Here is a 15,917-nt window from a genome sequence, read left to right on the forward strand (position 1 = left end):
GCTAAATGGAGCCAATTAGCTCACATACAGCCGCGTGGTGAAAGATTTCATTTTTTTAATTATTAAACTATAATTCATGACTTATAGGGAGTCTCCCAGACAGTGCGAAAAAAAAATCACTTTTTGGTCTTCAAAATTGAAAATATGTTAAAATGTAAATTAATTTACTTTGTGTATAAATTAGAAAACCCCGACTCTACAAGTTTTTTTTTTTTTTTTTATTATCTTGCTGGTTGTGTTATTTATTTAGTTTTTTTTTTTACAAACATCACCAGAGGTTCAGCTACCCAAAAAAAAAAAAAAATTTGGTATTACATCATGACGATGTAAAATGGCGCAAGACTGATTGTCCTCCAAGGTAAGAGCTGCCCCCTGTTTAGGTTTACAGAGAGACAGGCTTAAATAGGTGACCATGTGACCTACATATACAATGGGGCAGATTTACTTACCCGGTCCATTCACGATCCAGCAGCGCGTTCTCTGCGCTGGATTTGGGTCCGGCCGGGATTTATTAAGGTAGTTCCTCCGACGTCCACCAGGTGGCGCTGCTGCGCTGAAAAGCATCGGAACGCACTGGAATACACCGAGCCGGGCTGAGTGAAGGTAAGTGGAATTTTTGCTACACATTTTTTTTTTTAAATGCGGCGGTTTTTCCGAATCCGTCGGGTTTTCGTTCGGCCACGCCCCCCGATTTCCGCCGCGTGCAATTCAGGGAAAATCGGAAATATTTGGGTAACACTTCGGGAAAACGTGAATCGGGCCCTTAGTAAATGACCCCGAATGTATCACGCATGCTGGGGTGGGACATTGATCATAGGGGGACATTGATCATAGGTTTTTAGACTGTTTTTGACATTTGTTTGTGCAAAAATTGGGCACAGTTAGTTAATTTGGTCCATTTTTGCGACATTTTTGCGACATAGTCAGAAGATTTACGGTCGTATCCAGAGGCAACCAAAATTGTAAACATCAGGACTGATACAGATTGGAATTATATCTGTGAAATAATGTATTTTTGTTAATGACCCTAAATGAGAGAATTTGTTATTTTGTATATACCGTATATACTCGAGTATAAGCCGACCCAAGTATAACCCGAGGCCCCTCATTTTACCACAAAAAACCATGGGAAAACCTATTAACTCGAGTATAAGCCGAGCGTGGGAAATTCATTGGTCACAGCCTCCCCATTTATATAGTCTTCTGGACCCTGCCCCATAGTATATAGCCAGCACCTGCTCCCCAGTATATAGCCTGCCAGCCCATATCCCCCAGCATATAGCCAGCCCCCTGCCCCAGTATATAGCCAGCCCCCTGCCCCAGTATATAGCCAGCCCCCTGCCCCAGTATATAGCCAGCCCCCTGCCCCAGTATATAACCAGCCCCCTGCCCCAGTATATAGCCAGCCCCCTGCCCCAGTATATAACCAGCCCCAGTATATAACCAGCCCCCAGCCCCAGTATATAGCCAGCCCCCTGCCCCAGTATATAGCCAGCCCTCTGCCCCAGTATATAACCAGCCCCCTGCCCCAGTATATAACCAGCCCCCTGCCCCAGTATATATACCCAGCCCCCTGCCCCAGTATATAGCCAGCCCTCTGCCTCAGTATATAGCCAGCCCCCTGCCCCAGTATATAGCCAGCCCCCTGCCCCAGTATATAGCCAGCCCCCTGCCCCAGTATATAGCCAGCCCTCTGCCCCAGTATATAACCAGCCCCCTGCCCCAGTATATATAGCCAGCCCCCTGCCCCAGTATATAGCCAGCCCTCTGCCTCAGTATATAGCCAGCCCCCTGCCCCAGTATATAGCCAGCCCCCTGCCCCAGTATATAGCCAGCCCCCTGCCCCAGTATATAGCCAGCCCTCTGCCCCAGTATATAACCAGCAGTGGGGGAAGCTAGGCTTATACTGGAGTATATATGGTATATTTAAGAATCTTGTCTTTGAGGAAAAACCCCTTTAAGGAGGCAAGAGAGGACACTGCAGTTAGATCCAAAGAACAAACGTTTGATCCAAGAAATACATGTAAAGCTCCCTGCTGCATTCCCACACAACTTTCTCCTTTTCCTATCACTTCGATCGTTTTGAGTAATAAAATGGTCATAATCCCGTTTTGTGCTGCGACCTGTTTGTTACTAACATTCAATATTTATTCACGCAGTTTTCTCCTCTTTTTGTCGGAGCCATTTCCGTTCTTCTGATCTCTGCTACAAGATGTGGTGAAATGTATCTGACACAAACAACGTGTCATTGTGTCCTCACATTCCGCACAGTTTACCTTACTTTGTATAAACCGCTGTTTCAGCTCCTCCTGTCCTTCTTGTTTGAACATCATGGGAGGCCTGAAAAAGTACGCTGAGATCAAATAACTTCTGTTCCACGAAAGAAGCCAATTTTATGTGATATTAGATCCAAAGTAATCAGGATATAGACATGTGTTCATGAAGGAAATTCACTTGTAGCAGCTGCGATTTCTAAAAGGGATGGATTTACCTTCAAATAGTTATATTTGACAATGTTTTTTTCGCTATGAACCCTTTAGCTGATAATTTAAGCAAAAAATCTTTTATTTCAAAAAAAAAAAAAAAATGATGCATTATATACTAAAACAAAAATTTAATAATCTGGCATCATAGCTAACCAATGATTTTTATTTAAAACATACATAATGACTCCTATATTGTGCTTCTAAGTAATGTTTCTGTTCTTAAGCTACTTGTCAGAAATCTGCTCAATAGCAATGAAGTGGTTGGAGATTAGCCTTTTCCTGTCTTTGCCCTGAGATGAGTCAATTACAAGCTGCCCATAGTCCCCATATTAATTTTTGTTTTCTCGTGAGTCTAGTAGCAAATCCAATGAGATTCCAACACTGATCACTGTCAGTTTTTTATCACATGGAGGAACATGAAGCATTGAATAAGTAGTAGAAACCAGCAGTGAAAAAGTTACATGATGTGTATTGTCTGTGCTGTGCAACCCAAAGTGTTTTTTCAGATCACCTGTGCAGATAGTGTTCAGACAGCAGGAGCTGGAGTGGTAAGAGATGAGTCTATGATCTTGATGTACAGAGATACAGACAGAAAATGTTCAGCAGAATCACAGACTGGGATGGAGGGACTCAATTGACATTGAAATCAGTTTAAATCATGTAAAAGATCTAATGTAGCCGTATGGTAAATGGTGGAGCAGAGAGCAACATGGAGTCTCTTAGGCTTCACATAATTTAACAATTGGTTCGGAATAACCAGAACAAACTGACCAGATCCTATCCCTGAGTAAATAATGAAGGGCTTGCAATACTGGCCTAAGGATTGGTAATCAATACTGTTATTATGTAAAACCCCAGAACAAAGTGCTAGGCTGATTCCTACTACTTGTCCCACCCCTGCTTTGCAGCTCCAGAACATTTAGGCAAAGCAGGGCATGATTGAGTAAGAATTAGTAAGAAAATGGCAAGACGTTATGTCATTACCTACACTTGTGGTCCAGAGCTCATCAATGCACCAGAGTATTGATCACTACCGAAGCGCAACTCAATGGGGCACATTTACTTACCCGGTCCAGTCGCGATCCCATCGGACGTTCACTAAGGTCCGTGTGCCCGATATCCACTGCTCTGAGGTCCGCCGGAGTTCACCTTCTTCTTCCTGGTGCATGTAAGTGCTGATCTTGCGACACAAATTCTTTTTAAAACTCCGATGTTCCAAAATCCGATCTTGTGCGCCAAAATCCGATCGCGTGCGTCCTGGGCAATTCAGCGCAAATCGGAAATCGTCGGGAAACGTAACGAAAGTGCGCATTTTGGACCCTTAGTAAATGAGCCCCAATATGCATTGTTCTGGAAAATAGTCTAAGGAGAAACAATTCTTGCAAATGTACCACCTTCTCCTATAAAACAAAAGATTATTTTTTGTTATTAAAAATATTTTCAGATGACCTGCCCCTGAAAAAGTTTAGTTACAAATCCAATGAGATTCAAAAAGTAAATCCACTACGTACTGTCAGTTTTAATCATGTGAAGGAGCATGGAGCATGGAACAATAAGTAGAAACCAGCAGTGAAATAGTTGAATTAATTTTACATACAGTGGTAATGCAGGATTCTTAGGCAGCAAAGTAGTAAAGTAGCAATAATTATGATTTTGCTGCTCAACCCATTGGGGGTCATCTACTTACCCGGTCCTGTCGCGATCCAGCGGCGCATTCTCTGACAAGGATTCGGGTCTTCCGGCGATTCACTAAGGTCGTGCGCCGATGTCCACCAGGTGTCGCTGCTGCTCCGAGGTCACCGAGGTCCGCCGGAGTTCCTATTCCTGGTGCATGTAAGTGTGTGTCACACTTTTTAAAAAAATAGCACGATTTTTCCGAATCCATGGGGTTTTCCCACGCCCATGCCCCTGTTTTTTGTTGCATGGAAGCAGGCGCCGATGCGACACAATCCGATCGTGTGCGCCAAAAACCAGGGGCAAAACGGTGCAAAATGGTAAAATTCGGAAAACCTGGCGGAAAAACGTGATTCAGACCCTTAGTAAATGTGCCCCATTGTGGTGAGGTAGATCTGTTTTTAGGCATGGGCACCAACCTCTAAAGGTGCCCCTGATGCCTACATGATTTACATGGAAGAAGAAGTTTGATGATCCCTATTTTAAAGCAAAATGAACATTCCGTGTGCTGGATTTTGCAGCAGGATACATCTAGATTAAAGCTTCTTTGGCGAATCCGGCAAAACAAAAACTATTTGGAAGTGTTGTAGTTCTGGAAAGAGAAATAAATCGTCATTTCCACTGTAACTCCAGAACAAATAAAAGGTAAATCCCAGCTCTATCTCACTTTACCGGCTCTGTATATGAGAGCTATTAAAATGATGGCAGCCAATGCAAAATAACTATTATCCGATCCGACAATTTGGTGCAGCTAGAAGCCCCCGGGAGAGTAGAACATTTGCTCCGGGCTCACAGCTGTCCACTCCACAATTGGAGGGTTATATTAGGATAATCTGTTTTTCATTTCCAGCTTGTGGTAAATCCTATTCCCTAGAGAGATTCCAGGTCTCGGGCTTCTGAGTAAAATGTTACAAAGCAAATCTCGAGAACAACTCTTTCTACTTGACTGGCGAGTCTTGGTGGAGTTCGAGAAGCCCCTTACGGCTGGTGGTTGAGATGAACGTTTTGCCGGTGCTTTCTCAGGAGGCGGAAAGAACAATTACGACGGGAGCTGCCGGAGTCTGTAACATAACATGGAAGGGAAAATTACTTAGGGAATAAAAATCTGGAGAAAATTGTTCATTAAAACGTAAAAATGCAACAAGGTGGTTTACAGTTCAGGTGCCGGTTCTTTAGGGGAACACAACGATCGGTTGATGCTCTGACTTACACCTACTGGATTGTCTTGTAGAAGAGGTTTTTTTAGGTGAGAACCGTGAAGGGAAAAGTGAAATAGACTTTATTTAGTACAAAAGAAATTACCTAAGGAGCAACAATTGGGGGTGTAACTCCATGGCCGCACCCCGGCGCAGTAGTCTTAGGGGTCCAGGGGTTGTCCTTTTCCCTATATATAGAGACCAGTATGATACATGGCGTTTGGGGACCTGCTAGAGATTCGCTAAATTACATGTAAGTATTAACCCCCCCGCTGTTGTAATTATTGGGATTCCTACCAATCAGACACCTCTCCCCGATACAGTGGAAGAGGCCCAGGTTGGCTTCATGACCCCTTCAAGCAGGTATCTGTCCACCAAACTCTTATCCAGCCGGTTGGGGAGTTTGGACCCCCCACATATATACAAGCTCAGTTCTGCAGGTTTCCCAACAGAGAAATAAGGGTAAGACCCGCAAGGCCTAGCTGTAATGGTTTGTTCCAGCAGGATTAAGGGATTCAGCTAACGTCATCTACACTGTAGCGGGCATTTTTTTTTGATTGGCACAAAAACCTCTTCATAAAGTTCTGGTCCTTATTGCTTTCAGCAACGTTTAATCTTTGATACTGTAAGTCATTGTCAATGGGACACACAGTGCACATCACACTACTACTACTACTCTTATCCTTTATATATGGGTAAAGCACACTACTACTACTCTTATCCTGTATATATGAGCACAGCACAGTACTACTACTCCTATCCTGTATATATGAGCACAGCACAGTACTACTACTCCTATCCTGTATATATGGGTACAGCACAGTACTACTACTCTTATCCTTTATATATGGGTACAGCACAGTACTACTACTCCTATCCTGTATATATGGGCACAGCACAGTACTACTACTCCTATCCTGTATATATGGGCACAGCACAGTACTACTACTCCTATCCTGTATATATGAACACAGCATAGTACTACTACTCCTATCCTGTGTATGTGGGCACAGCACAATACTACTACTCCTATCCTGTATATATGAGCACAGCACAGTACTACTACTCCTATCCTGTATATAGAGGCACAGCACAGTACTACTACTCTTATCCTGTATATATAGGCACAGCACAGTACTACTACTTCTATCCGCTATATATGGGCACAGCGCAGTACTACTACTCTTACCCTGTATATATGGGTACAGCACAGTACTACTACACCTATCCTGTATATATAGGCACAGCACAGTACTACTACTTCTATCCTGTATATATGGACACAACACAGTGCTACTACTCCTATCCTGTATATATGAGCACAGCACAGTACTACTACTCCTATCCTGTATATATGGGCACAGCACAGTACTACTACTCCAATCCTGTATATATGGGCACAGCACAGTACTACTACTCCTATCCTGTATATATGGGCACAGCACAGTACTACTACTCCTATCCTGTATATATGAACACAGCATAGTAATACTACTCCTATCCTGTGTATGTGGGCACAGCACAATACTACTACTCCTATCCTGTATATATAGGCACAGCACAGTAATACTACTCCTATCCTATATATATGGGTACAGCACAGTACTACTACTCTTATCCTGTATATATAGGCACAGCACAGTACTACTACTTCTATCCGCTATATATGGGCACAGCGCAGTACTACTACTCTTACCCTGTATATATGGGCACAGCATAGTACTACTACTCCTATCCTGTATATATGGGTACAGCACAGTACTACTACTCCTATCCTGCATATGTGGGCACAGAAATGTACTACTACTCCTATCCTGCCTATATGGGCACAGCACAGTACTACTCCAATCCTGTATATATGGGCACAGCACAGTACTACTACTCCTATCCTGTATATGTGGGCACAGCAATGCACTACTACTCCTATCCTGTATATATGGGCACAGCACAGTACTACTACTCCAATCCTGTATATATGGGCACAGCACAGTACTACTACTCCTATCCTGTATATGTGGGCACAGCACAGTACTACTACTCCTATCCTGTATATATAGACACAGCACAGTACTACTACTCCTATCCTGTATATATGGGCACAGCACAGTACTACTACTCCTATCCTGTATATATAGACACAGCACAGTACTACTACACCTATCCTGTATATATGGGCACAGCACAGTACTACTACTCCTATCTTGTATATATGGGCACAGCACAGTACTACTACACCTATCCTGTATATATGGGCACAGCACAGTACTACTACTCCTATCCTGTATATATGGGCACAGCACAGTACTACTACACCTATCCTGTATATATGGGCACAGCACAGTACTACTACTCCTATCCTGTATATATGGGCACAGTACTACTACTCCTATCCTGTATATATGGGCACAGCACAGTACTACTACTCCTATCCTGTATATATGGGCACAGTACTGTACTACTATCACTAGTCACATCTGGTGACTGTTTTCCCTACATGATAGATAACTATTGATGGCGATACAGTTGATATTTCTCGGACTACAGATACCTAAATAAAAATGTTTGTATCAAGAGGGCAAAAAACCCAAAAATATACAAAAACATTAACCCTGACTATCAGACGTAAACCTCTGGACAGAACCCGGAATGAGTAAAGTCTGGTTAATTAATATCACATGGGAAAGTTGTTTCGGAAGATTAGAAAAAGAGCGGCCCGAGGGGTTAAACTTTTTTTTTTTTAATTTTTTTTTTCTTCTTTTTTCGTATCAAGAGCCGAATACATCAACAACAACATTCAGAGAAAATTAAAGGGTTCCTTATAATGGGGCATATTAGGCCTCTTTGGTGGTCTAAAGCAGCGGATTACATCCTCTTTATAACTTCCATCTTGCTGTCACAGGACGGCTTCGGGTGATTGCTAGTTTTGTTGTTACAAATGTCACCCCTGCAAAAAAAAATCTTTAAAGTAAATCGGGGGAAAGTGCCTTATACCTGTCATTTTGATCATAGCGAACAATGTTCCATGGAAATACATTTGTAAGCTAAAGAGGGCCCCCCGCTGATTTTGTTTTTCAGAAAATGGCAAGTTTTTGTTCCTAATGGAGCGAAATTAAAATAAAACCTGACCTCGGAAATAAAAGCAGACATTATGACAAAATAAAATTATACATTCTGCCCGACGGATTGAAGTCTAATGCCGGCTTCCTTTGGTTAAATTCTTTTACATAGGGAAATGAGAAGGAACCGAGGCAAGTGGGTGGCTGCAGAGACAATCGCCGAAATGAGCTTTTAAAAAAGGAGAATTATTCTCACCGTTAATTCGGTTTCCATTAGTCCACCATGACGGCCCCAACTGGAGGATGACCCTTGACCTCTGTAGGGACAGGAAGCAGAGAGGTTAAATACCCCACCCCGGCATCCGTACACCAGTGGCTTCTAAATAACTACACCGGCCTTGGATGCAACCCATTTATTGTATGTTATCGATGCACACAGAACAAATAGGCAATTTTAACTTTTTCCAAATTACAGGGTGGGAAATATATATGGGCCGTCATGGTGGACTAATGGAAACCGAATTAACGGTGAGAATAATTCTCCTTTTCCATAGCGTCCCCCATGACGGCCCCAACTGGAGATGTACCAGATAAATAATTAGGGTGGGACAACAGCTTGTAAGACCTTCCTTCCGAAGGACTGATCTCTAGCACTTTGAACATCTAGCCTATAGTGTTTGGCAAAAGTTAGATGAGTAGACCAGGTAGCTGCTCTACATATGTCCTCTAACGAGGCGCCCCGTTTTTCCGCCCAGGAGGCTGCCACTCCTCGGGTCGAGTGGGCCCTAATAGTCCCTGAAATGTCCAGGTTGTTGGCATCATAAGCTTCTTTGATGACTGTTCTTATCCACCTGGCGATGGATGCCTTTGAAGCTTTTCTGCCCTTGCACTTTCCTCTAAATTGTAAGAGAATGTTGTTGTCTTTTCTCCAGGATTTGGTGACTTCCAGGTAATGTAGCAGGTATCTTCTGACATCTAGCGTATGCCACTCCTGTTCTCTGGGATGTTTTGGATTCTGACAGAAGGAAGGCAGAATAATCTCTTGGTTACGATGAAAAGATGAAGCTACTTTGGGAGTAAAGGCTTTATCTAACATTAGTACAATCTTATCTTCACATATTTTAAGATAAGGTTCTTTAATAGACAAACTCTGGATCTCACCCAAACGCCTAGCTGTTGTTATGGCTATGAGAAAGGTGAGTTTTAGCGTTAACTCTCTAAGCTTGACCGACTCCAGAGGTTCAAACGGTATTTTTGTGAGATAATCCAGTACTAATGAAAGATCCCAATTGGGGATATTCTGTTTTATTTGAGGTCTTAGTCTAGCCGTAGCTTTGACAAACCTTTGGATCCATCTATTTTCGGCTAATGGGGTGTCGAAAAAGGCACTGAGGGCTGAAATCTGGACTTTTAAGGAATTCGTCTTAAGGCCCTTGTCAAACCCTGCTTGCAGGAAGTCGAGCACCTGTGAGACATTAGGGGACATTTGGTTAGGAGGAGTCCTGCCACAAAAAGACACAAATCTTCCCCATATCCTGGCATAGATTTTGTGGGTAACTGGTTTGCGGCTCGCTTTGAGTGTGGAAATTACCTTGTTTGATAGTCCCCTGGATATCAGCAATTGCCTTTCAGGATCCAAGCCGAGAGCCGGAGAGCCTGTGGATCTGGATGGTACACTGGACCCTGGAACAGAAGGTTGTTTAGAGGTTCCAGCATGACAGGTCCTTCCAATGCCATCTTTCCTAGCCATGGAAACCAGTTCCTCTTTGGCCACCAGGGAACGATGAGTATAACCTTTGCTTGGTCCTCTCTGATCTTCTGAATCACTCTCGCTATGAGAGGTATAGGAGGAAATGCGTACATTAGAGGTCCGCTCCAGGACTGGCTGAAGGCATCCCTTTGGCAAACCGGAGTATTTGGATCCAGAGAGAAGAAATGAGGAACTTTTGTATTTTTGCTGGTGGCAAAAAGATCTGTCACTGGTTGTCCCCATCTTTGTATGAGACTTGAAAAGATGTTCTCGTTTAGACACCACTCGTTGTGGTCTATCGTCTGACGACTGAGATAGTCCGCTACTTGATTCAATTCTCCTTTTAGATGGGTGGCTGAAAGAGAGCGGATGTTGGTTTCTGCCCAGATGAATATCTCGTCTGAAAGACTGAGGAGATCGGGGTTCCTGGTACCCCCCTGATGACGGAGATAAGCCACCGTGGTGGTGTTGTCTGAATAAATTTTTACATGTTTTCCCCTCAGGCTTTGAGCACTTGCTCTTAAAGTCTCTAGAACAGCTCTCAGTTCTCGGAAGTTCGAGGAACGGGATCTGGTCGAGGACGGCCAAAGACCTTGAACGGGAAGGCCTGCTATGTCCGCTCCCCATCCTGACTGACTTGCGTCCGTCCGGATATTTATCACTGGCCAGGGATGCCATGATATCCCTCTTCCCAGGTTGGAAGAATCTATCCACCACTCCAGGGATTGCTTGACAGCTTCCGGAATCTGGACCTTTTGATTTAGATGTTGGGGATCTTTGTCCCAGGAGGCCAATATCCAACTTTGAAGGACTCTGGTGTGACTCTGGCTCCACTGTACACTCTGTATGGAAGATGTCATAAGGCCCAGTATCCTCATGGCTTCCCTTATCGTGCAATGACTTCTTTTTTGAAACAATATGACATGTTGCATTAGTCTCATTGCTTTCTCTGGCGGTAAGAAGGACATCTGCTGTATCGAATCTAATAACGTTCCTAGAAACACAACCTCTGTACTTGGGTTTAGTTTGGACTTTTCCAGGTTTATTATCCATCCTAACTGATGAAGGATCCTCATTGTGAAATCTCGGTGGTGTATAAGCTCTTGTTTCGAACTGGCCACCAGTAACAGATCGTCCAGGTAGGGGATGACTAGAATCCCTTTCCGCCTCAAGAAAGCTATCACCTCGATCATGATCTTTGTGAATGTCCTGGGGGCCGAAGAAATCCCAAAAGGCAGCGCCTTGTATTGATAGTGGACCTCTTCTCCCCAAGGTGATCGTACTGCGAATCTGAGGAATTTTTGAGATTTTTGATGTATTGGCACATGGTAATATGCGTCCCTCAGATCTATCGTACCCATAGACGCTCCTGGTTGGATCAGAACTGCTGCCGAGCTCACTGTTTCCATCTTGAACTTTCGATATCGTATGTACTTGTTCAGATTCTTCAGGTTGCATATCATCCTGAAAGAGCCATTTGGTTTTTTTATCAAGAAGAGGGGAGAGTAGTGTCCTTCTTTTAACTGTGTCTGAGGTACTGGGATGATGACATCCAATTGAATGAGCTTTTGTATCTCTGACCACAGCGAGTTTGAGAGGTTTCCTGAGGGCTGCTCTGTCAAAACAAATTTTCTGGGGGGAAGAGAGGTTAGTTCTAGATGATAACCTTCCCGAAGAATACTTAGTATCCAGGGATTTGATGTTATCTGAGTCCACTGGAAGTGGAACTTCAATAGTCTTCCCCCCACCCTGGCGTCATTGTTTTCTAAACGCTGGGGCCGAGTTGCTGGCACTGAGAAGGAAGCCCCTTCCTCTCCCTCCTTTAGGGTAGCTCCATCTGCCCTGTTTGCCTTTCCCTCTAAAGGGCTGTTTTCTGTCCTTAGAGTCTCGAAAGGGCTGCTTTCTTTGGTTACTTCTGGATTCCGGAAACCCTTTCTTTCTGTCTGCCGCTTTTTCCAACAGCGTGTCAAGTTCGGAACCGAATAGGTATTCCCCTTCAAATGGAATACCACATAATTTTGACTTCGATCTGAAATCGCCCGTCCACTGGCGAAGCCAAAGTGATCTTCTAACTGAATTTGATAGTGCCCCTTCCTTGGCACTTATTCTAACTCCTTCCGCTGAGGCATCTGCGATGAAGGCGGTAGCTGCTCTCAATGTTGAAAATGTACTCAATAGCATCTCCCTAGGAGTACCGTCTCTGACATGACCCTCCAGTTCGGTAATCCAATGAAAGAGAGTCCGTGCCATGGATGTTGTGGCAATATTTGATTTTAGGTTTAACATGGCACACTCCCATGTCTTCTTTAGAAGGCTGTCCGCCTTTCTATCCAGGGGATCTCTTAACTGGATTGCATCCTCAAACGGGAGGTCCGTCTTCTTGGTCATTTTTGTGACCTGGATGTCTACCTTAGGGGTAGTGTTCCAAATTTTGGCTTCTGTTTCATCAAAGGACAGACGACTTTTAAATTCTCTAGATATGGAGATTTTGTTCTCCGGTTCTCTCCATTCTTCTAGTATTAGTTCCTTAAGAGTGTCATTTATGGGAAACACTCGCCTCTTCTTAACTTTAAGAAGTCCGAATAATTCATCCTGAATAGATTTGGTCTCTTCTATTTCCTCAATTTTGAGGGTATCCCTCATAGCTTTTAGTAAGGGTTCCAGATCTTCGGATGCTAACAAATATCTCGACTCCATCTTACTGGCTGAATTTGAGGGACCGGGCTCCATATCCGTAGACTCCTTGGTCCCTTCTGAGTCTGATGTATAATCTGACATGGATTCTATAACTCTTTGTTTTTTATGTGGAGGCTCCTGAGGTACGAAAGCTGTTATGGATGATGCTATAGATGTTTTAACTTCTTCTCTGATAAAGCTACGCATTTCATCCACAAATGAGGTTCTCTCTTCTCTGAGTAGATTATCTACGCAGGTTTTACAGACCGGCTTTTTATAGTCCGTAGGGAGTTTCTCTAAGCACATATTACACTTTCTGGAAGTGGTTTTCTTTGTGCCGGACTGATCTTTAGCTCTCCCTTTATCCTTCTCCTTTTCCCTGGGCTCCTGCCAAGGAGAAGGAGAGGTAATTAGTCCATAACCGACACCTCATGTGAAAATATAGGGACATGTGGGTGACCCACCACCCTATCCCCGGTTGACCCTACTTACAGGGTTCAAGGATATGAGGTCCAGACTTGAAGCCTCCATGCCATGTGTCTCCATATTCCCAATTGTGGGACCACTGATATCAGCAAGCCTAAACATTTATAGAAATGTGAGATAGACTGTGACATTTAATCAAGTGGAATATAACAAAGGAGTACCTGAGGTATCTTGAGGGTTACACAGCACAAGCCCCTAAGAAAGATATACACATGTCTATATAGACCTGAATTGTATATAACACATATGACACATATGAGGCAACCATACAGCATGTTAACCGACCTTGTTGGCTGGAAAATGCTCAAAATAGCGTCCGATTCTAGCGACTACTCTCGTCAGGACCAGAGTGCGACTATTAGACCTCAGATCAACGTGAATACCTGCTTTTTCAAGCTTACCGCTCCACGCTCCTGCTTCCGGGTCGCGCCATCGTGACGTCACATCCGGTCCCGTCATTTCCGGCGGAAGTCGTCACCAGAGTCGGACGGCGGCCGGCCCACGTGACCGCCGCGATGGACACGCTCCGGGTGTCCTTAGCTGCGCAGAGCCGCGGGCAGAGCCGGAGAAGAAGGCATCTCTGTCTTGTGGCAGAGGAAAGGACCGAAGTCCGATCGAGGCCGAGACTGCCTTAGGGTAAGGGACGATTCCCTGCGCCACACTGGTCCCCCCTCACCGTCCCAACTACTGGGGATGAGGAGAGACTTCTCTCTACTCCCTGCCCTGTGTAGGGACAGGAAGCCACTGGTGTACGGATGCCGGGGTGGGGTATTTAACCTCTCTGCTTCCTGTCCCTACAGAGGTCAAGGGTCATCCTCCAGTTGGGGCCGTCATGGGGGACGCTATGGAAAAATAAAAAAATAAAAAAAAAAATAAAATCAATAAAATTTAAAAAAAAAAAAAAAAAAAAACGCTCCCATTTTGGAATGATATATTATGCAGAGTTTCACGCGGTGATATCTAGTTACACGGCAGCCGAGTTATTCTTTATTACACCAAGCGCAGAACTACTTCAATGTATGTATTTTTTTTTTTTTTTCTGTTTAACCGATAGATGTATATTTTTGGGAAAAAAAATGTTGATTTTTTTTTATTTTTGAAAAATATTTGGCTTTGTCATTTTTCATGGTGAAATATTTTATCGCTTGGGCCCCAGTGCAAAATTTGTAAGACCTCCCCCCCCCTAAAAAATTAACAAATCATCTAAGGCATCAGGGGCCTCCTTCCAACAATAACATGTAGTGCAGATGCTGGGGAAATTACAAAAACTTTGCATCCTCCTAATATATTCTTTTGCTCTTCAATCCTTGTTTACACCGTTGCATATTGAAATTTTTGTATTGTCAGGAACACATTAAAATTGGTGTTTAAGGACCTTGATGTTCAAGAACCTTAAATGGGCTGCACAAGCTCACATCTAACCTCCCTGTGTTTGGTTAAACCGCTCTGAGAAGGGAGGATTAACCAATTCACTTTGATCTTGAAAAATACTGCTCATAGCATACTACAGCCAGGGAGAGAGCAGGAAGGGTTAACACTCACAGCTGTGTAACAAACAGGAGAGGAGAGAGAAACATCTACAATCCTGTAGACCGATTTGTCATAGCAACAGAGAAGTTACATTGTAACTAAGGGGCACATTGCAGTCTGTTTCTTTACAAACTATTGAAAATTTCTTCCCCCCCCCCGCCATCAAAATATCAAAAATCGTCTGAAATGACAGTTACTCTTTAAGCAACATAAATATTTACATTAGATTAGTAAGGAACAAACACGATCCAGGGATTTTTCGTGAGGGATAAATCTGTACAGTTCAGGGATGGGTGATGAGGGTGTGGGACCTCGATCCTCTCCAGATCCATGGACCCTTTCTCCATTTTCAGGCAAAGTCATGATGCCATAGGATAAAATTTGTGGCCTTTTACTATGACTTTGCAACACTGACAATTACTTAATTCGAAAGGGAGTAGAATCCGGCTCAGGAGCTTTGGTGACCCATTAATGAAGAGCCTTCTATAAATATCACATTGGGGGTCATTTACTAAGGGCCCGATTTGCGTTTTCCCGACGTGCTACCCGAATATTTCCGATATGTGCTGATTTTCCTTTAATTGCCCCTGGATTTTGGCGCACGCGATTGGATTGTGGCGCATTGGCGCTGGCATGCACGCGACGGAAATCGGGGGCGTGGCCGAACGAAAACCAGACGGATTCAGAAAAACCGCCGCATTTAAAAAAAAAAAAGTTGCGCGAGTCGCGCTTACCTTCACCAGGTATAGGCCGGTGAACTTCAGTGCATTCCGGCGGGTCTCGGCGGACTTCAGTGCAGCTGCGCCACCTGGTGGACGTCGGAGGAACTACCTTAGTGAATCCCGGCCGGACCCGAATCCACCGCAGAGAACGCGCCGCTGGATCGCGAATGGACCGGGTAAGTAAATCTGCCCCACTGTGTTTGGGTATAATACAGCTTGTTCATTGGAGTCTGGTATCTTTAAGTTCTATCTTTGAACACCAACCATACTGTGACTTGTTAGAAGTTAACACACATAGAAGGTGATGTAACATCACTTCCAGGCACTGTGACTGCGCTAAT

The 15,917-nt window shown here is 43.9% G+C and overlaps 1 protein-coding gene across 1 annotated transcript; it reads right to left on the bottom strand.

Annotated features, from left to right (window-relative positions):
- Positions 1 to 11,917: 11,917 nt before the first annotated feature.
- On the bottom strand, positions 11,918 to 14,151 carry LOC140075847 (uncharacterized). Its single transcript, XM_072122208.1, has 2 exons — positions 13,331 to 14,151; positions 11,918 to 13,225 (listed from the first exon to the last, which is right to left on the bottom strand). Exons 1-2 carry the CDS (start codon positions 13,424 to 13,426, stop codon positions 11,918 to 11,920), a joined length of 1,404 nt encoding a protein of 467 aa, XP_071978309.1. The 5' UTR covers positions 13,427 to 14,151.
- Positions 14,152 to 15,917: the final 1,766 nt, after the last annotated feature.

Source organism: Engystomops pustulosus, chromosome 8 (assembly GCF_040894005.1).
Source record: "Engystomops pustulosus chromosome 8, aEngPut4.maternal, whole genome shotgun sequence".
In the NCBI taxonomy this organism is placed as follows: Eukaryota; Metazoa; Chordata; class Amphibia; order Anura; family Leptodactylidae; genus Engystomops; species Engystomops pustulosus.